Source organism: Anneissia japonica, unplaced genomic scaffold (genome assembly GCF_011630105.1).
Source record: "Anneissia japonica isolate Jap-2015-1 unplaced genomic scaffold, ASM1163010v1 scaffold4446_len648930_cov198, whole genome shotgun sequence".
Lineage (NCBI taxonomy): Eukaryota > Metazoa > Echinodermata > Crinoidea > Comatulida > Comatulidae > Anneissia > Anneissia japonica.
Genome location: NW_022683639.1, coordinates 559,517 through 579,642, shown reverse-complemented (window position 1 = coordinate 579,642; position 20,126 = coordinate 559,517). Strand labels below are relative to the sequence as shown.

The 20,126-nt window shown below is 35.4% G+C and overlaps 3 protein-coding genes across 4 annotated transcripts in view; 1 reads left to right on the top strand and 2 right to left on the bottom strand.

Moving 5' to 3' along the window:
- Positions 1-939, bottom strand: part of LOC117100687 (MAM and LDL-receptor class A domain-containing protein 2-like) — a 25,563-nt gene extending 24,624 nt beyond the window's left edge. Inside the window, exon 1 of the mRNA XM_033240474.1 lies at positions 867-939. Coding sequence (XP_033096365.1) covers positions 867-939 — 73 coding nt within the window. The remainder of the gene's footprint in view (positions 1-866) is intronic.
- A 1,683-nt stretch (positions 940-2,622) lies between these two features.
- On the top strand, positions 2,623-9,830 carry LOC117100592 (polyhomeotic-like protein 2). 2 transcript variants are annotated; one of them, XM_033240379.1, is made up of 6 exons: positions 2,623-2,805; positions 3,261-3,291; positions 4,053-5,083; positions 5,415-5,496; positions 7,841-8,118; positions 8,387-9,830. In XM_033240379.1, exons 1-6 carry the CDS (start codon positions 2,758-2,760, stop codon positions 8,864-8,866), a joined length of 1,950 nt encoding a protein of 649 aa, XP_033096270.1. In that variant the 5' UTR covers positions 2,623-2,757; the 3' UTR covers positions 8,867-9,830. The 2 variants fall into 2 exon arrangements, with proteins under 2 accessions (XP_033096270.1, XP_033096275.1); XM_033240384.1 differs by lacking the exons at positions 2,623-2,805; positions 3,261-3,291 and adding an exon at positions 3,306-3,455.
- Positions 9,831-11,717: 1,887 nt separating this feature from the next.
- The window catches only part of LOC117100675 (serine/threonine-protein kinase mTOR-like), a 60,399-nt gene continuing 51,990 nt past the window's right edge, over positions 11,718-20,126 (bottom strand). Inside the window, exons 40-52 of the mRNA XM_033240464.1 lie at positions 19,459-19,557; positions 18,497-18,619; positions 17,693-17,875; positions 16,640-16,774; positions 15,875-16,049; positions 15,602-15,737; positions 15,000-15,147; positions 14,630-14,756; positions 13,891-13,950; positions 13,173-13,250; positions 12,695-12,775; positions 12,292-12,397; positions 11,718-11,789 (exon numbers count right to left, since the gene is read on the bottom strand). Coding sequence (XP_033096355.1) covers positions 11,774-11,789; positions 12,292-12,397; positions 12,695-12,775; positions 13,173-13,250; positions 13,891-13,950; positions 14,630-14,756; positions 15,000-15,147; positions 15,602-15,737; positions 15,875-16,049; positions 16,640-16,774; positions 17,693-17,875; positions 18,497-18,619; positions 19,459-19,557 — 1,467 coding nt within the window. The 3' untranslated portion in view covers positions 11,718-11,773. The remainder of the gene's footprint in view (positions 11,790-12,291; positions 12,398-12,694; positions 12,776-13,172; positions 13,251-13,890; positions 13,951-14,629; positions 14,757-14,999; positions 15,148-15,601; positions 15,738-15,874; positions 16,050-16,639; positions 16,775-17,692; positions 17,876-18,496; positions 18,620-19,458; positions 19,558-20,126) is intronic.

Genomic DNA, 20,126 nt, shown 5'->3' with positions numbered 1-20,126 from the left:
TCGAGTGAACTGGACACTATTTGTTGGGGAGCGATTGGTTTAGCAGTTGCGATTCGGGCTCTCGAACTTGGGTGAGGCACTTCATCTACCCCGGTTCTCTGCCCACCCTGGAGATAAGTGGGTACCTGGTAGGTTCGACACCAAATGCACTGATTACTGTCTAGCTGCATAATTATTATATCTTCCCTGTGAATCCGAGTGTGTTCTAATTATTTAATCCAATGACTGAGGTAATATCGTGAGGCCTTGTTGGGATATGTGCAATATGTACGATTTATTTGATTCACTTCTTGTGAAGTTTCATTGTAGATGTTGATGTCTACCTGATTAATGTGAGTGCTGGTCGACTTGTCTATCTAAATATACTTAGCCACTTATAATAATGATAATGTCTGAAATATATAACACAGCGTTAATTTCAAACTAGATTAAAGACGTAACGCATTTGCAAGGTTATTGGAATACACATGGGTCATAATAATAATTTTAATTTGCAAAGGGGAATAGAGGAAACTTTTTCCAAAGAAATGCAAAAGTCTAAGTTAGAGAAAACATTCTGAATGGATAAAATAAACACAATAGTATGAAAAAGATACGCCGAGATATCGTAGAGCAAGTTCGTTGGCTTAGGCAACTACACTGGCAGTCTGCAGTCAGACTTTTCTCACAATGATTTTATTGTTTGATTGATTGAATTTATTTGACAATGCACAATGATAAAATACAGACCAATTAAAACAATTGAGAAAATAGAAGACATCCTAAAAGCTACATGAAGCTATGGCATAATATTTAAAAAATGCAGTGCAGTACTACCATTTACACACGTTAAGGTTGTATCTGTGTCATTATAAAGCAATGCCTACCTGAGGTGTAGCAGAGACAGTAGAGCCATAGGACCCACAGACACACTTCCGTCTTCATCTTGAAGGGTGTCATTATGCTATTAAAGTGTTTTTACCTCCCTTTATATACCCAATGTAGTGTGATTAACCGTATGTTCGTGTTTTTCAAATCTCAAGTCTAATCTATGCTTCGGATAGTGAACATATACTTGTCACGTAGGCCTATCGCACATGCTGTTATTACAATGCCTCTAATTTTGATAAGGAGGTAGATGAAACATTAATCATTTATAATGAATTAAAGTCTTTGTTCCCTTGAAACTTACTTATTACAGAGGCGGACGTCAAAACATCAATTTTAATAACATTTAATTTTTTTAACAAGTTATTATAAAAAGTAACCCCAAGTATCATGGATATTGTAAATAAACTGTAATTGTTGTTATTCATATAGTAAAAAGGGAAACAATGTACAACCCATAATAGTTTTGAAAAAAAATATATTATTTAAATACATCTCATTTACAAAAAAATCGCAACAACGCCATTATAGTTCAGTTTAAATTACAATAGTTTATAATATATCATATTATATCTTGACCACATAAATGAAGATTAAATTTGTTTCTTTGCACATAATGAGCACATAGAGGGAAAAATATTTTCAATTAAAACATAATAATATCCTACTTTACAAAAACTAAGCAATACAAATATTTACTTTTATTTTAGTACTTTACACTGTTAACAGCTTTATAAATGAATCAACATCGGGATGATGAGGTCGGTGTTCGCGATTGATAATGACTTGTGTCTAGACTGACGAAAATGAAAGGGCAATGCCCGAATTGCGCCGAGATATTACCAAATGTTGTAGATTTTCTATCTTAATTAAACATTCACTTAATATTAATATTAATTATTAATATCATCATATGTTACATTCTCATGTAAGCCAATTGGCCGATATATTTCTAATCTCTAGTACAATATTCACCAATCGAGACACACAGAACAAATGTGTCTGTTATCAACTGACGTAAGCTTTCCTTCAAATATTGGATGTTATAAGCCTAAACTAAAGCATATTAAATGGTTGCATCATTTTATTGGTTTACTAAACAACATTAAGTCATATAGGTATATGTGATCTCTTGAAAGGTTTTGCAGTAACTTGTAGCGGTAGTAAATTAAGGAATTTCAACATATCACATTTCAACCATGGCTGGCATTGGGCTTACTCTATGAGAGAATTCAAACAGATGGCATGTCGAAATGTTCTACCCTTCGCATGTGTTGGTTCCGCAGAAGTAAACAAGATAACACTAATTGTAATTTGTTATCTGAAAAAACTTTATTAGGGCCCATATCAAATTGGGTTTCATCAATTTCGTCCAAATTAATTTAAAAGTTCATTGACTTGCTTACGTGTCATTAGTGATAATGCTTAATTAATAACTACAAAGAGGTGATGTAAAAAACGCTAGATAGGTGCAGTGGATCTCGGTTACCGTATTTCTCAACACAAGGACACAAGCACTTGTGAGATCGTGTTCATCATATTATTTTCTACATTTTAATGTACTGTACAGTATATTTTTTTTTTGGATTTCCTATTTTGAGACTTTAAATGAATAAATACATAAAAATTATAAACAGACTTCAAAAAGTGTGCTTAAACCCGTTGGCTGAGTACGCTGGCTGGGTTACACCTCGACTTCGCAACATTAAAGTTTTCTAAAGATCCGCTCCCAAGTTTCTAAAACGAAGTACAATTGAGGGCGCTTTGGGTAATCAAAAGCAGACGCCGAACAACAGATCCACTCGTCTGCTACGAAAACAACAACATTTAATGTTTATTATTTTGCTTTTATTGCCACAAAAATACTAAATTGGTGCTCAGAAGTTTGAAATGGATGTTAATGCATGGCGCAGCAGCCTTGGACTTCATAATGATAAGGTCAGTTGTAGTGTTTTTCTTATTAAATTATGACCTGTCTGTAGCAGCTACTACTAGACTGCTACACTAGCCTAGCCAGGCATAAATATAGTACTAGGCCACTAGGCCTAGTAGGAGGCACGGTCTAGCAGGGTTGACGGCAACCCTCGGCCGGGGCTGTCGAGGTTTAGTGAATTGGAGTGAAGCCAAGAGGTGGTCTAGGCCTAGGCTGCTGTAGGCAGTACAATGCAGTATTATTATAATGTGCGGCCTAGGCCTAGACCTAGCATTATCAATTATGACCATGCATGGATATTGTTCCTACCACATGTAGGCTGGCCTGATAATATTAGCCAACAGACTAAATAAATGCAGTGTAAACTATGCATAGGACTGTATACTTTTATTTATGATGAGTAAATTGTTTAACAATAAATAGTTCATTTTTAACAGCCTTCCTTTGTTTTCTTTCATAGAAATCTGGGAAGGATGGTGTAGGATCTGAAGGTAATAAAATCTACTGCAGTGGTCCCAAGTCTTCCGGAAATCGGGACAGAATCCCGCACTCCTGCAAGAATCTTTCCGGAAATTAACCCATATCTGCAAATTCATAATTTTGCATGTTTTCACTGCTTTATTATCAATTTTCTCACGAAAGTCAGAGCCAATGGGTATCTCTGTGCAGCAAAATTTAATTAAATTATGTGTTAAGAAAGCTCATTAACCAGATCAGTGGCAGATTCAAGGGAGGGGGAAGCTGTCCCTTGCCCCTAAATATTTCAAAATTATGAAAAAAATTGGGTAAAAAAAAAAAATTATATTTAAATTCTGAGAGGGCTATTTCCGGCTATCTTGAGGTGCTATAATCATAAATTTTCTTACCAGCACCAACCATAGTGGGGCTGATGTGGTCTAGACCCTCCATCTGTCCCTCTCTTCCCCCACCCTTCGATCTGCCACTGCGGAAATGACTTATTATTTATAATATTAATTTTTTGAATTCTGTAAGAACTTTTCACTCTATCAAGTTTTATGTGACAAATAAATGTAATTTATGGGTATGATATGACATCATTATACCCAAATAGGCAACATTACAGGTATTTGTTTCAGAAAACAATAGTAGTGTGAACAGTTGAAAGTGAACAGAATATTGTAAAGCTCACTTTCTCTTGTGTTACACATTTTAAAGTACATAGTTTTGATTACACTGTAATGTTAATTACACTTATTTTGAAATACTCTACCTTCACTTTGAATGATTTCAGGTCCAGGAAGCAGTGTTTCGAATGACCAACCCACATCATCAACAACAAACAGTGGACCACAAGACATGAAGCTATCTGAATCAAACAAACACAAATCTCATCCAGCACTTCAAAATCAAAAGCCCACTGGCATCAGCAGACAGACACTCATTGTCAATACACCGTCTCCTCGACAGCAACCAAACATTCCAACAACACGAACACCAATGTTTATCAGAGCAACTTCAGTAACAGCAGCAGGAGCTCCAGTTGGTCACATGTCATCAAAACCTGGCCGACCCATTCAAGTCAGGCCTTTACAACCAAGCGATCTTCGTGTATTCAAAGGTGCACAAATTATTCGTAATCCGGTTCAAACATCGTCAATGATCACTAAACCACCGATAGCTATTCCTCATGGAGCCAGACATCAGGTGATGGCTATGAACTCTCCACGTATACGAACAACAACCATCATCCGCTGCCCTCAAGGAAGAACACCACGCCCTGCAGCTATCACTTCCTACCAACGACATGTCATGCTGGCATCAAATTCTGTTAATCCACTTCCATCCAATGCTGTTATCAGAGGGTCACTACCAAACACAGTTTCTGTCGCTGTACCAATTCAGAGTCCTCCTTCATCACATGCAGCATATCATATGTCATCAACAGCCAGCAATCCCAAGCACTCAAATATTCGACTTGTGAAGTCTACAATCCCACAAGGGCAGGCAACTCAGATACGTCCAGCACATATCCTTAAGCCTGTTGGGTATTTAACCCCTAGATCAGTAGGTATTACACCAAGTTCAGACCCATTCATGGTGATCCGTTCATCAGGCCCACCATCCAAGGTGACAGGCAATGGAGTGAATTCATCACAACAGATTCCAGTCAACGTTACACCTTGTACGAAGCCATCTACTTCCACTGTCATACTTCAAGTCAAGGAGAGGATGAAAGACTTGCCACATGCTATTGTCAAACCACAAGTACTTACTCATGTCATTGATGGTTTCATTATAGAGGAGGCTTCAGAACCATTTCCAGTAAGTAATAATAGTGATGGCGATGATGATGTTAACAGGTTGTAGAAAACTAAGGGTGGGTAACTAAGGGCCATAAAATTATGGTGGGCTTGGCCCACCATAACTACATTTCTGATGTTAATTATGGTAGTGGTGCATGTGGTAGCAATCAGATGATAGTGGAATGATAATGATGTAGATTTGTATTTTTTGATATATGTTTATTACCATTTACATTCCAAATTATGAAAATAGACCCCCTTATAAAGCCGAAGGAGTACAGAGAAAATATGGAGAAGTTGCTCAGATTTTTAAAATAAAAAAAAAACACCATTTGACTTTTTTATCTCAGATTTCAAGATCTGCTATTGTAGAGGATAATGTAGTTGAAGAAAGCTGTAAAACAAGCAACAATGGATGTGTTCTGATAGAAGGTGAGGGGGCAGTCACAAGCTTATTTCCTACTGAAGGTTAAATCCAAATTTTTGGATCAGAAAGCCCGCCAAACTGATCAGAAAATTGTACCAGTGTGTCAGAATAGGGATGCTGGTTGTTAAGGGCTTTGTAGATTTGGTCGAATGACTATGATGTTAACAAAGCTGCAGCTAAGCAGTAAGGTTATTTTAGTGTACATCATGGCGAGTCCAGTGGGAGATTACAAAGTATACCACCTTCCTATCCAGTGGCTTAATGTCTGTGAGCTCCTTGGTGTCAATACTTCCAGTGACTGGAAGTGTTTCTATCATTTTTCGCTGTAAACTGATGGGTAGACATTTTTTAAATACACTAATTGCTATGTTCAAGTTGATAACTTTTATGTTACTTCAAAATTGGCAAGTTAATTTCAAAAAATATTTTTATGATTTTTTTGGTATTTAGCATGGGACAATACATCTTTAACAGTGATGTAACGGATGTGCTTTCTAGATCCCAGTCCTAATCGGCCCCAGGAAGGCCCCTCTCTACTACAACGCCATGGCAATATAATAGTAACTTTTTCTATAATTGAAAAAAAATAAAGTCCCAGTTCCAATTCCAAATTAGCTTCGGAGAGGCCATGGGCCCCCTCTTGCTCTTACCCGGCACAATACAACAAACATTTTTTGACAATACGGTACATTTTCTTGATTTTCAAAAATGTACTGTATATACTCGCGTATAAGACAAGGCTTAAAATACCAAATTACGATCGAAAAGCAGGGGGTTGTCTTGTACGCCCTACATACAAATTTTAGATTTTTAAAATCATGATTTTGATAAACATTAAAAAAATCATAGAATTGTATTAGCCTTATATTTGGCTCCGTTTTAGCCAGCCAGCTAGATGCAGTATCAGGACCATATACAGTAAAAAAAAAGTAGGAATTGTGAACATGCTGACCATGAAACATAGGGGTTGTCTTAAGGCCAACTCAGACAGCGTCGGCCGACGCAGCCCAACCCGATTTTTCGTCGGGGACAGTCTTAAGCCGTCATGAGAAATATTAAACATGTTTAGTATTCCACGACGCGACCGCCCCCGACGCACACCATCACGTCTGCGTTCACACAGACCCGACGCGACAACAAATCCCGTCGGGCTGCGTCTTACGACGCTGTCTGAGTTGGCCCTTACATGCCCGACATAAAAAAATTGTCCAAAAATCTTCTCAAACAGTATATAAACCCTAGCCATCTGCATCTCCACCTACCCTAGAATTAAATACCTGATTACCAATCATAGTAGGCTTATTATTAAATAGAGTTGAATCAAATACAAAATGGCATTGAAAAATTGTTCAACTTAAATAAAATTTGACTTGCAGATCGTTAATTAATGAAAAACATAACAATTTGCCATGTAAAATAAGATTGACTTCAAGTTTTACTGTACATGTAAACACATTATCTATAACTTGTTAAAATCGATTAAATCAATGTATGTAGGCCTACTAATAATTCGGATATTTGGATGATAAAGGCCTACAACACCATCGATTGGACCATAAAGATCGACAGTCATTTTATTCATGGCCTTACATGTATCATGTTTTAGAGCAAAATAGTTTGTAGTATCAAAGTGACACTTTATTAAAACAATCAATCAATCAATTTGGTTACCTAACCGTTTGTATATTAATATTTATTTGAGATTTTTGTTTAGAAATGCATGAGAGCACACCATAGGACTGATAGAATTTAAATAAAAAATTAGCTTGTTTTGGAGTGGGTCTACAGCAACATACTCCCCTCTCTCTGGACTTTCTTTACTTTTTTTTCTCTATTTTTAGAGGTGGGTCGGGGCTAGCCCTGTGCTACCAGGATCAGCCTCTGTTAACGATTGATTGATTGCTTGTTTGATAATGCTTATTTATATTGGCAAAGCTGCATTGGAACTTAGATCAATACACTCATGATTAAGCATGTAACCTATGCACACTAATGAATGCACATATGCAAATGATGAATTATTAATAGACCTAATCTATATGTTACACACAAATATTCCAATTAAATGCCTGTGCAAAATATTAGTTGATAATTAAATATTATTAGAAATTGTCTAATAATTAAATAGTCTTTTCAGCCTTAACAATTATCTCTAGGGAGATAATGCACCCTGTTCACTAACTTTACTGACATTCAAGGGGCCCCCTACACTTTCTCGCCCTAAGACTGCTCTATGTTGTTGTTTTAGATATTCAAATCCTGATTTATACCTTCCCATTAAACAGTGGTTTCTGTGTTGTGAAATTTAATTTCATAATTATTTTTAAGTGTTTACTTTGACATTTTCAGAGAAAAAAGATGATGAATTACTGAAATGCGAGTTTTGTGGCAAAATGGACACACCCAATAAATTTAAACGATCGAAAAGATTTTGCTCCATGGCTTGTGCTAAGCGGTATAATGTGGGCTGTAGTAAACGTCTAGGCCTCTTCAAACCAAAACGACTCAACGTTGAACGACTGAAACACAACATGAAAATGCAGAAGAGAGCAGCACCCTTGAAGGGAGTGCGGGTAAAGCATGGCCGTCTGGCATTCAACACCCAGCGCTTATCAAAGGAGAAAGAGGTAGGTTGAGTTTGTGCATCTTACATTTCTGTTATTTCACTTATACCATACAATTTACAAAGTGTCTCACATCAATATGCTGTACACCAACAGACAGTAAAAACATGAAAACCTAAAGAAAAGTGTCAAGGCTCCTTGTTCATCATTGGAAATGCAGGTGCTGTAGATGGATGAAGAAGATACAGACTGAAAACATTATTGGGACATCAATTACACAAAGTTTGTACTATAACTTTTACCAGTGAATCATTTGTATTGCTCTTCACAGGTGGAGCAACAGCATAAACCTCCACAGGACTGCGATGATGAGGAGGAAGAAGAGGAAGAAGAAGTAGAGGAGATGGAGAAGACTGAAGAACCTATGTTCCTTGATGAAAGTTCTAACTCTGCTACATTGTCTGAAGGTGCTATGAGTTCTTGCACACCTTCAGAAGACACAACCTCCACCACACACAGAGATGTCTCACCAATGAGTGAGTTGGAACCCCCAGCAGATTCAGATAAAGATGATAATGACGAACCACCTCCGCTACCTAGCCAACCGTCTCAATGGAGCCCTCAGCATGTGTCTCGATTCATCAACACTGTCCCAGGATGTAAAGACTACGCTAATGAGTTCTTGGCACAGGAGATCGATGGACAAGCATTGATGCTTCTAAAAGAGGACCATCTGATGACTGCTATGAGTATGAAGTTAGGTCCTGCTCTTAAGATTATCAGTAAAATTAATTCGCTGAAAGAGAAATGAAAGACTACCAACACTCTCTAACATGTGTCCAGCAGCAGGCTAAAGATTACCTGCTAGTGTGTATTTTTCCTAGACGAACCAATTTCTTCTAGTTGCAGCTTGGACAAAAGCTGATGAAAAAATGCCTGATTTGTGTTAGTATTAATTGTTATGATTGCATGATACGGTCTGCAAATTACAGTACAGTATATCTAATCTACTTAGCAAGTGTCAGTAGTGTATTGTATTATATTTGTTTTTATCTGTTTTCTATTGTAAACTTTCTACTGTATTATTATTACTGTGTGTGTATTGCTAATTAGTACAGTATATACCGGTAATTGATAATATAAATCTTGTTATTCCTGGATTGGCCCGCCATTTTTGAATCCCATACTGTCTGTTGCTTGTATTGTGTCTTGAGCGGTGTCTCTCCACTCTGGGGTAGGAGTGGTTAGTAATGTGTTAATAGCTAGGTGCATATTGTGAAGTATGTTTGTGGGAATTTAATCAAGTAATTTGGGTAACATAGCAGTCTCTTGTTTAATGAATAAAAAAAAAACAAATTATGATTAGTAGATGAGACTTTTTATACTTTGTTTCGCCAAAGAATATAATTTTTATTGGTGAATGTCAACAGTATAGTAATGGATGTTTATATATTTAGGAAGAAATATACATACAGGTTTGTTTGTTTTAGATCGTTCAAGGTAGCAGCGGGCTACAGAATTTTCATTTTCTTATTTTGATCATTAGCAGGAGGCAGGTTTGTTAAATAAGGTATAAAAAGTGTTTCACCTACAAATCTAGTTATAGAATAATACACATTTTTGTGCTTTCCATGAATTGAAAAACACTGAGCTCACAGCTGGTGGTCATTAAAACATTTTTTTAGTCCTCGGCTTGAAAAAGCTACAGAAATGCTGTAAATATAGCAACTTAATCTATTTATAAAACATAAATAAACAGCAAAATGCCTGTCAAATTTTGTGTTGTGCCTTAATGTGTTCAAATTCTGCATATATTCTAATATTATGAACAGACCCTTTTTCAAGATGCCTTAAAAGAATGGGGTTCTATGGGAGCAGGGGATCTTGGACGCAATGGTGGGGTCTAAGGGCAGAGCTCTTGTGGGTTTAGCTCCAGCGACTAGAAGGTGGCAATTAATTAAACAGGTAAAACACAGTGTGGGAATATATCAGGACGTTACAAACATTCATCATGAATACAATAATACTGTAAGGATTTCATCATCTGGTTGACAAAATCGAGTGCAAGCAGCCTCATTCATAGCATTCCCTGTTGAGGCTGAAATCACTAAACACGACAGTCCACAATTTTAGCAAATAGTGCTTAGTACAGTTGGAAAGGAAAGTTCTATGCCATTCTGTATTTGACTTGGGCTAGTTCAAATGTGTTGCATCATGCACCTAAAATTTTTTGGACAGCATGTTCAAGTCTTAGTTGAGCATGTGTGTAAAACATAATGATTGGACACTCAGCAATACAAGATTTAGCTTTTATAATCTCTTATTCTCTATTTGGTTCAATTACATTATACACAGTAAAATCAATGTAATTATGCTATTTAACAACAGATCTCCGGTTGTCTTGCCCATTTATACTCTGAGGATGCAAGCAATTGGACACAGTGTCAGACTTGCAATACTAACAGTGCACCCTCTAAATTCGAGACCACTTTTCAAAGAACCAAATAAATAGTCTTGAATTGAAGGCGAACTGTACTTGTAATTGTACTGTAGATCAAATACCTTGCCTGTATATCAGAGGTCAACAATGCATATATACTTCATTATACATGCATCATGTTTCAAGACCTACAATTTGTTTGTATATTAAATTTTATCCGCACTTTCGACAGAATGCGATTTATCAGATTATGAAGCTCAATCCATACTTTCAAATTTTAAGACAAATTTGCGAAAATTACCCATATATGGGCATGATGTCATCACATCTATATTTGGCCACGATGATGTCATATCATACCCATATATTATGGCCAAATCACATATAATTATCATGTAAAATGCAATAGTCTGGATAGAACTGTAGTGTATTGCTGTATCAATCAGACATCCAACCAAACAAAATTTTTGTGTCCAACTCAAATACATTGAAGATTAAATGGTCTAACAAATTTACTCAATCATCAGAATCATCATCTTACTCCTGAATTATTACTTTTAGGATGTCCCTTAAGTAGGGACACATAGGTACTCTTATGCTTTGTCAACTCTATCAATTTTCATGTGACAGATATCTGTGAGTTGCCCCTATATGGCATCATGTCATATCACACATAAAACATGACAGCATGAAGAAAACTTAACAGTAAGGAAATTTTACAAATGTTATATACTTTTATCATAATTAATTATAATAAAAATGATCATAATTAATTATTGAATTATCTCATAAAAGGCTAACAATTAGCAATACTATCAATAATGTAATATTATAAGAATAATAATAAAAAAATTAAATTACAGCAATACTTTCAGAAATAAAACAAAATATTTGTTGATAGGATGGTAAACTTTCAGATAAATATCTATCATTTCTGAGCACTATTCTATAATTTATATTGATTTCTTATAGAGGGTGAGATATTATCACATCCCACAAAGTGCAAAATAGCACCCATTTCCAAATATCATTAGAAGCATTCTTGGCCCTGTTCTGATTGGTCAATTGTTAAGTTTGAATGTCACTTTCATCTGTGTCCTCAAGTATCGGTTCAGGTTTGTGTGATGACTGTACATTAAAAGTTAAACACAATGTTTTAGTGAACCAACAGTTATTGGTACTACATATTTTTCAACACCTGATCCCATTTTTATCTGTTATGTCCAGCTGTTAATTCATTTGCATGTAGTTTGTTCTTCATTTTCTATTTGCAATTCATCACCAAAATGGACACCTACAATGAAAAAAAATATATATATAAAAAATGTACACATGCAAGCTCAATTTCAATTTCAAGTTAAATGTTTATACAGTATACAATGATAAAAAAAAAATCATTGAATTCCTTATGTTAGAATTGCTAAGGAATCCAATCAACCATAGCAATATACACAGTGAATTAGGATTTGTGTAATAAAATTCTCACACACCCCTCTCCCATAACAATACCATCATGCAAAAAGAATATCAAATTAAAATTTGGGTGAGTCGAGTGGCTGAGCGGTAAGGCAGGAGCACTGCTAACTGCAGCTTTAACATTGGTGCTGGTTTCAGGTGCTCCTAGTCCAAGTTTTATCCAGTCTGAACTACGCCACAGTCTTCTCGGATAAGGAGGTCCGTGTAACCACCTGGCTTGTGTGTACTTTAAAGCCTCCATTGCATCTTTCGGATGAAAAGGGGTTACCCCAATGCTATGGGTTATTTTAGCCATTGTCGTATCAAAAAATAATATTTACCATCCAATGTAGCATTGACATAAGTTCTCGTGGGATGTTGCTTGCTCTATCAACATCTCCACTTGCTTCTTCACATCAAGCGTAGTTTCAGCAGAAAAATCTCGACCTATGCAAACAAATAAACACAGATCATTCAGGTATCCACCGGCATTCATGAGTGGGGGAAAGACCAACATAAAAAGGGTGTTTCCTCAAAGATAAAAACAAGTGACAGGCCAATGATTAAAGACATTGATCTTCCAATAAGGCCTTTAGAACTATACTCAGTAGCACTGATAGGGGTGACAGCTAGGCCCTCCACAGAGGGGAAAATAGATTACAAAAAAATTTTTAAAAACGTTATCCATTTTGAATAAATAATTACTTAAATTAGACACTTAAATATGAAATTATTGAGTCTAACCTGTTAGCTTCTTCCTGACCCTGTTGATAATGGCAACAGCTTTCTTGTTAAGGGCTTCAGGTTGGATCCCGCTCTCGCCATCTAGAATACACAGATTTTTATTTGATATATAAGGAAACTAATACAAGTTCTCTTTTCAATTAAAGGGCTGCTAAAGACCATGAAAACTCTGGTTCCAACAGTGGTCTTTAATTAGAAGGAAACCTTTAATATTTTTAATACTAACAATACTGATGATGATAATGATGACCATAATAATTATTTATAATAAAGAATAATAGTAATATTTTTTAAATAATATATTAATACTAGTAACAAAATAATAATAATAATAATAGTCAATAATGATAATTAATAAATGCATCTCATACATGGCTAAAAATTAGAAATATTATCAATAATAATAATAACAATAATAATAATAATAATAATAAAGATGTATAGGTCAAAGAGTAATGTGTGAATATAACCAACTCACCATACGATTGTACAGATGAGGCTGGGTGTGTAGGCTTCTTCTGTGATGGTGTCTCCCCATGCAGTTCATCCGATATTTCTACAAACATAATTTTTAAAAATCTGTTTAAAATTCAAATTTAAAAGTGAGAACTTAAATCCTAATGATATGATTAGGACTAGCTGCCTAAGTGATAAAAATATATGTACCCAAAATTTGCTGGTACAGCAGGTACCCAATGGATCTTTTGGATATGGTTGTTAAGGTCCCACAAAAATGAAAGCATAAATCGTCGCTCACATCACGAACTAACACAATCAAAGTAGATTGTGTTAGTTCGTGAAATCACAGTAGCGCGTCAAAACGAGCGCGTATTGGTTGTCAAGCAATTTTAGTATCGCACAAAAAGTCCTTAACAACAACAGCGCATATTTTGACGCGCGTTCTTGATTTCACGAACTAACACAATCTAATTTGATTGTGTTAGTTCATGATGTGAGCGACGAAATGTATGTAAACTTGTGTGTCTGTGGGACCTGAATGTGGAATGAGAGTCTGGAAAGGTCCATTAAATTGAAAGAAAAAAAAAGACAATTACCAAATAGTCTGTGGTACATACAAAATGTAATGGCAGTTGGATATACCAAAAAACAAAAAACAACACTGCATAAAATAATAGGTTTAACATATATGATGGACACTGTATGAGGGAATAAATGTACACTGTACTATGTATTACCTGCTTGACTGCTGGAATAAGCATCAGTTCGTGATTTTGATCGTTTTCCTTTAGGTGTAGCTATGATGAAAAAGGTAAAAAAATACCAATAGTTACTCCATCTATTTAGTTAACCCACTATTTACACATTTTGAAAAAAAAAACTTCTAATGGTAGATATTTTTTCATTCTCTACATAGATCTGATCAAAAGTGTTTTTTCCTTGTTCACTGCATACACAATCAATAATGTACAAACTTGTTTCTAATTGAACAACAGAACTAAACATTTGTTGATCCACATTTTATGTTCTAGGAAGCTATTAAGCCCTGTCCAAACTATCAAATTTTACTTGAGAAAAACATGACATGCTGGTCATAGCATCATAACCAATAGACACATCATGACTAAATATGGGCACATCATGACTATATATACGGGCACATCATCACCATATATAGGCACATCATGACCATATATGGGCATATCATGACTATATATGGGCATAAAACAGTTTTTCATCAAAGAAAACCTGATAGTGTGGACAGGGCATTAAGCCGGGCCCTCACTGCACACGACGGCTATCAGCAACGCAACGCAACGATGTGCGCACAATGGATTGTTTTAATGACAATCCGTTCAGATTGCCACTGACAATCAGCAGACAGCGTCGCGTCGTCTATCGATCACAGAGAACGGAGTTGGATTCGTATGACCGCCGCACGACACAGTGAGTGCCCAGCTTTAGTGTACAACTTACAGTCCATTAGTCTCCAATTAAGTAACGGATCATAAACAAACGCTTCTAGCACGGCCATAATACTGTCCTTGTGTGCTCTCAGCACGTCCATCACACTCTCACATGTGATACGATAGTTACGTTCAACCTTAAGCGAGAATTAGTGTCGATCAGATTATTCTGTTAAATGACCACACAATAAACGTAGCCAAACTAAAACTGTTTCTATAATTCATTATCACATAGGACCATCATAAATAATTTACGATCAAAGTGAAAATATATAATATTGATATAAATTTGACAATGGAGTCATGACTGGATTTGAACCGAGAACCTGTAATCTATCATGGTCCAGTGCACCCGTTGGTATGTACCATCTCTGACTTACCCTCAGCATTATCCTATGCTCAATGTTCAGCAGTATTTTTTTCTTGTCCCGGTAATCCCTAATGAGAGCGTGTAGCGTATCACAATGTGGGACCCATCCAATTAAACCGGAATTTGTTGACAATGGAATGATGGAGTATCGTTGAATACTGTAAGACAATCAGAATATTACAAATTCACAGTGGTGCACTGATTATATTTAAATAAAATAATATCAAATTTGTAAGACTAAGTGAAGCTGTCTTTATAAAAGGTAATTTATAACAGAGTTTACTTACTGTATCTGAAGTAATTTACCCCTGTTACACAAAAATTTAGTAAGGCTCTTACATTTTCATAAAGAAAAAACATAGTATTTTTGCTATTAAATAGTAGATATATTTTTACTTTTAGATTCCTCTTACCAGGGTGGTTGTTTTTATTGTTTGTCCCCATTAGGATTTGAATAAAAAACCCACAGATTACTGTTTGGGTGCTCAACTAACTGAAGCCTAATATCAAGCTAATGTACTCCTTTGAATTTTTTTTCCCGCAAGTACTGTACTTGTGACTATGCTTCATATAATTAATGAGATTAAGGAGTAAGAAGACAAGCTGACTTACTCAAGATGCCTTCTGAATGTATCAGGGTTGTTTGCAAGTAGTGTGTTAACTAAACCAAAGAGCTGCATTACTCTCTCATCTTGCCTTAGGTCCTCATGGCCTTTCAGTAGGAACATGTACTCCATACCATTGCTCCCTGATAAGACACAACACAAAAGGTTAAAACCAAAATATCATTTGGAACTAAAATCAAATCACTTAGGGAGGGCTTCTTTAAATCATTCATGCTCTTAATTACACTTAAAAATAAACGAGATAATTTGTCGGAATTACCAAATATGCTGAGTTTTCGAGGACGCTGTTTAGATGTGATGACCTGGAGTGATGACTGGACTCGTTCAATTTGAATAATGGGTTGATTGGGGTCGTAGGTACCTGGTACAGCAAGTTCTAAGTGACGACACATCAGCAGTTTTGGAGATACATACTGAAGCTCAAGTTGTGTCATCTTCAAGAACAATGTAAACAGATGGATGGTAATCAATCTGAGTTTATGTTATGCTCCACTGATGCCTTCCAGGAAGGAACTTTTGGGGGAAAGTTACCCTTCACCTCAAAACTCATGATATAACAAATATGTATAACATAACCTAAGGAGATCCTAAGCTGTGACATTGGAGGGCGGATGCCAAGGGGTCGATCAAAAAAAAGTGGTATGAAAACATCTCGAATGACATTAAAAAAACTCAACATTTTTAAATTTATTTATTAAATAAATAAATAAATAAATGTTGAGTTTTTTAATGATATGAATGTGTCCAACCCTCCTTGATGGGGAACTACGGACATTAAACTGGGCAGTAAGTATAATCTATAAATGTAATAGATTCAGCCCAATATGTCAATGTAGCATTTGATGTGGGCAAACTTCTATAGCTAAATGTCAATTGTATATTTTCTGAGGAAGTGGACATTTCTGTTAAAATTCATTTCAACGTATGAAAATTTTGCTATTGAAATGTTACGTATGATTTTACAAAACTGATCCTTGTATTTAAGGTTGTTTTGTCCTGCATCCTGTAAACAACAAAGTCAAACCTGTGGAAGCTGTTTTGAAATTCTTCGGAACACATGGTAGTACAGATCCCATGCCTGCGTCAAGTCTTTGACATTCCTCGAACGTGTATACTTTCGACACCAATCTTGGGCTTCCATAAGATCACGACCGTAGGCCTAAAAATAGAAAAAATTGAACACATAAATATGAAACATCCTAATAAAATAAAAAACAATTCAAGCTCATTAAAAATGGTTTTATGAAATAATAAATCATTTTCATTATGTTAATCAATTTTTCCTTCTACAAAAAATTTAAATTTACAAAACCTTTTTTGGTATTTTACACTATACTTGCTAACTAATTATATTTTATAAGCCTGTTCACAACCTTGGAAAACTTTCACTATAAACATATCTGTTTTGCATGTTAGCATTGCTCATATAAAAAGACTGTCAGTTGTTTTGATCAACTATTTTCCTTTATTTAGCCCCAGTTTTTGTATGGCTCAAGGGGTAGCCTTGTTCAAAGGGGCATGCAAAATATAAATAAATTATAACTGTTCATGCATACTTCCTTCCTCGCCTTTGAGATTCTCATACATTTCCTTCTGTCATTTAATATTACACAGAATTTAATAAAAAAATAATACATTGAATTCATTTTACACTTCAGCATTGATTATGAATGCTTAATATCCTGTTTTAGGTTTACATTAATCTGTAAGATCACTGATATTTCATACGGTGAATTGTAGTAAGAACAATCATAAATAAGAGCGTTTTTTTCTAGGCCCTGTTCTGATTGGTCAGTTTTTTAGCTTGATTGACACTCTGGGAATGTCTATTGGAGGGATCTTTAATTAAAACCTGTATTGAGAAACTCTACTTTGTAAACAGTGCAATGTGATGCTTGGAAGGCAACAACATGCTTGACTTCACAATGAATTACATCTCCCTGAGAGCTGTCGCGTCTGTCTCAATTCATACACACGTCTATTAAATATATACTGTAAAAATTGTAGTTATTAAAAGTATTTTGGAACAAAGCTAACAGGGGTGGGGGTCAATGGTGGACTGAGATGGTGAACTTACTTGGTTAAAAGATGTTTCTTTCATTGTCTGTGGCCCCCTTTCAATCATCGCATGTAACGGTTCCAGGACACTGAACATTCCCTTTACGCTACGCTCACCGAAGTAGAGGCGCGAAGCTTCCTCCAGTCCCTCGTGCCATAGCTCATGCCAAAGAATCGCCACTCGAATCAGCTCTTCACTCACCTGTTGATATAAATTTAAGCATCAGAAAATGACCGTCTGATCCACCACAAGAGAATACAATATAAAAGATATGCCCTTTGGGTTGATAAGCTAGAAAAGCAGCAAAACTAACCAAGTTAGTTAGTAGAAAGGAGTTGAAGTATTTACTATTATTAAAGACTCACTCAACACAGCTGAGGGGAACAGAATTTGATACTGTGTGTAGGCAAAAACTATTGAGATTTTTTAAGAGCAGAATAGCTCATTTTTAAAACTGAATTTCAATGTTGCTATACCATTATTATATTGCAAAATTGTTAGTCTTTAGTTTGGTATATTCATGCTCACTTGCTATACAGCTTTTATTTTCTTTTAGCATCTTGCATTCTTAGGTAAAAGATAAACTCTTATACTATTATGATTACATGAGAACCTCTGCACATTCTATTACGTGCATTTAGGAGAGAAGATGAGGAGTTATGTTGAATATTCCTTTATGTACAGACTGAACACTGCACCCAAGTGGGGAGTATTTGAAGTATTTATACATTTGAGAAACCAAACAGGCAGAGCCTGTGATGAAGCAGAGTATGATGTGTGAGGGCGCTATTTGTACAACTACAATCAAAAATACAATATTACCATAACAGCCTGGTGGACTAATGTGCTACTATGTTCACACATGTTCTTTAGTATCTTATCAGCTGCTGAGTGTCGGGCTTGGCTTGTAGATTTTGAGGCCACGGTCAAAGGGTAGATCAAGGCCTGAAATAAAACACATTCACATGTATTTTGTAACCTGTGAAATTATTACTATCTTTATGTTACATATTAGTGATATGAATTATCGGATAGTAATTCAAACCTAATGTTTTCTCAAAATACTCAAAACACAGTGAAAAGTGACCAAAACACAATGACAAAAACATTCTTTCACACAGCAAAATTTATTGACATACGGTCTGATAACAGGGGCCACTGTAACGTCAATCTGTATCATGGAGTGTATTTAACTGGCATTAAAAGTCACCTGAACTACTGTATAAACCAAGCTTGTATTTATTTTGTTTTCTGAAATTCATGTACAGTGTATGTATTGTACTATCTTGAAAAGAAGCCTATGCAATCTTGAAAAGAAGCCCATGGGCTTCTTTTCAAGGCTGATTTTGAAAAACTAAAGAAGGGGCTTCAATTCAAAGGTTTACAGTATCTCTGTTAGAAATAAAAATCTATTAAAAAGAATGCACCATCACTGTACCACATTATGTTCAGATATTACTTTCCATTCCTTTGTGGACAGGAAAAAGTATATATATATTCTATAAGATTTTACATAAATTTAAAACATCCCCTGACTTATGTTTGTCCCAACCTCAAAGAAAGGTGCTCAAGGGTCATTCTATGAAATTTTTTTGGCAACTATAATAGAACTGAAATTGAAAAAAAATTTGTTTAGCAACTGAGTGACCTCTGAGTGGAACAAACTTCCAGAGAGCATTGTGACAGCACTTCGTGTGGAATCCTGTAAAGAAAGACTGAGGGCCATTAAATTTAAAGGTTTCATAATAGGTTTTTGCCTCTGACAAGAAGCCAATCAATCCTACCTGAGGATGCTGTTTGCCAATGTCGGTGAGCAGGTCATGGATTAGCCTCCCTACCAATTGTCGTGGGGTATCTATACGTGCAATCAGCTGTGGTATTACCTGCAAGAAAAAATGTCAATAATATTGTAGGAGCTTGCAGTTAAAAAAATTGTCTTCCAATTCAAAACATTTATTATGCTATACAGTACTATAAAACAAAAAAAAATTATTAAATATTAAAATATTATAAGAAACAATGAAAAGAAAATGTTTAAATTGATATAGAACAAAAAAACATGTTTGAACAAATATATAACGAAGCATATTAAGTAATACAATTAAATAAGAAATAAATAAGTTTGTCGGTTGTCAATCGATGATTGATATTCATCTGAGATAAATGCCTAAATGTTCATGATATCATTATATGCCTATCTTTTACACAAATTTGTAATTGTTATTAACGTAATAACGAACAGAAAGACACAATATTGGACAGAACTGAGGGCCAGCTCTTTAAGTAGGAAACATTCTGAAAAGGGAGCCCTCTATGAAATACACTCAGTTCAGGAAATCCTATTGCTCTGTAGTGTTCAGAAATGTAAACAACTTTGTCATAAATGTACAAATGAACTTATTTTTTTTTAATCATGCTGATTATACAAAGCTAATACAAGCTTAATTGAAAA

Excerpts from the sequence above, each read along its gene's own strand:
- LOC117100592 (XM_033240379.1), top strand. The coding sequence starts at position 2,758 with ATGGATGTTAATGCATGGCGCAGCAGCCTTGGACTTCATAATGATAAG. Across the intron at positions 2,806-3,260 it reads TTGGACTTCATAATGATAAG|AAATCTGGGAAGGATGGTGT; the intron begins GTCAGTTGTAGT and ends TTTCTTTCATAG. Across the intron at positions 3,292-4,052 it reads GGATGGTGTAGGATCTGAAG|GTCCAGGAAGCAGTGTTTCG; the intron begins GTAATAAAATCT and ends GAATGATTTCAG.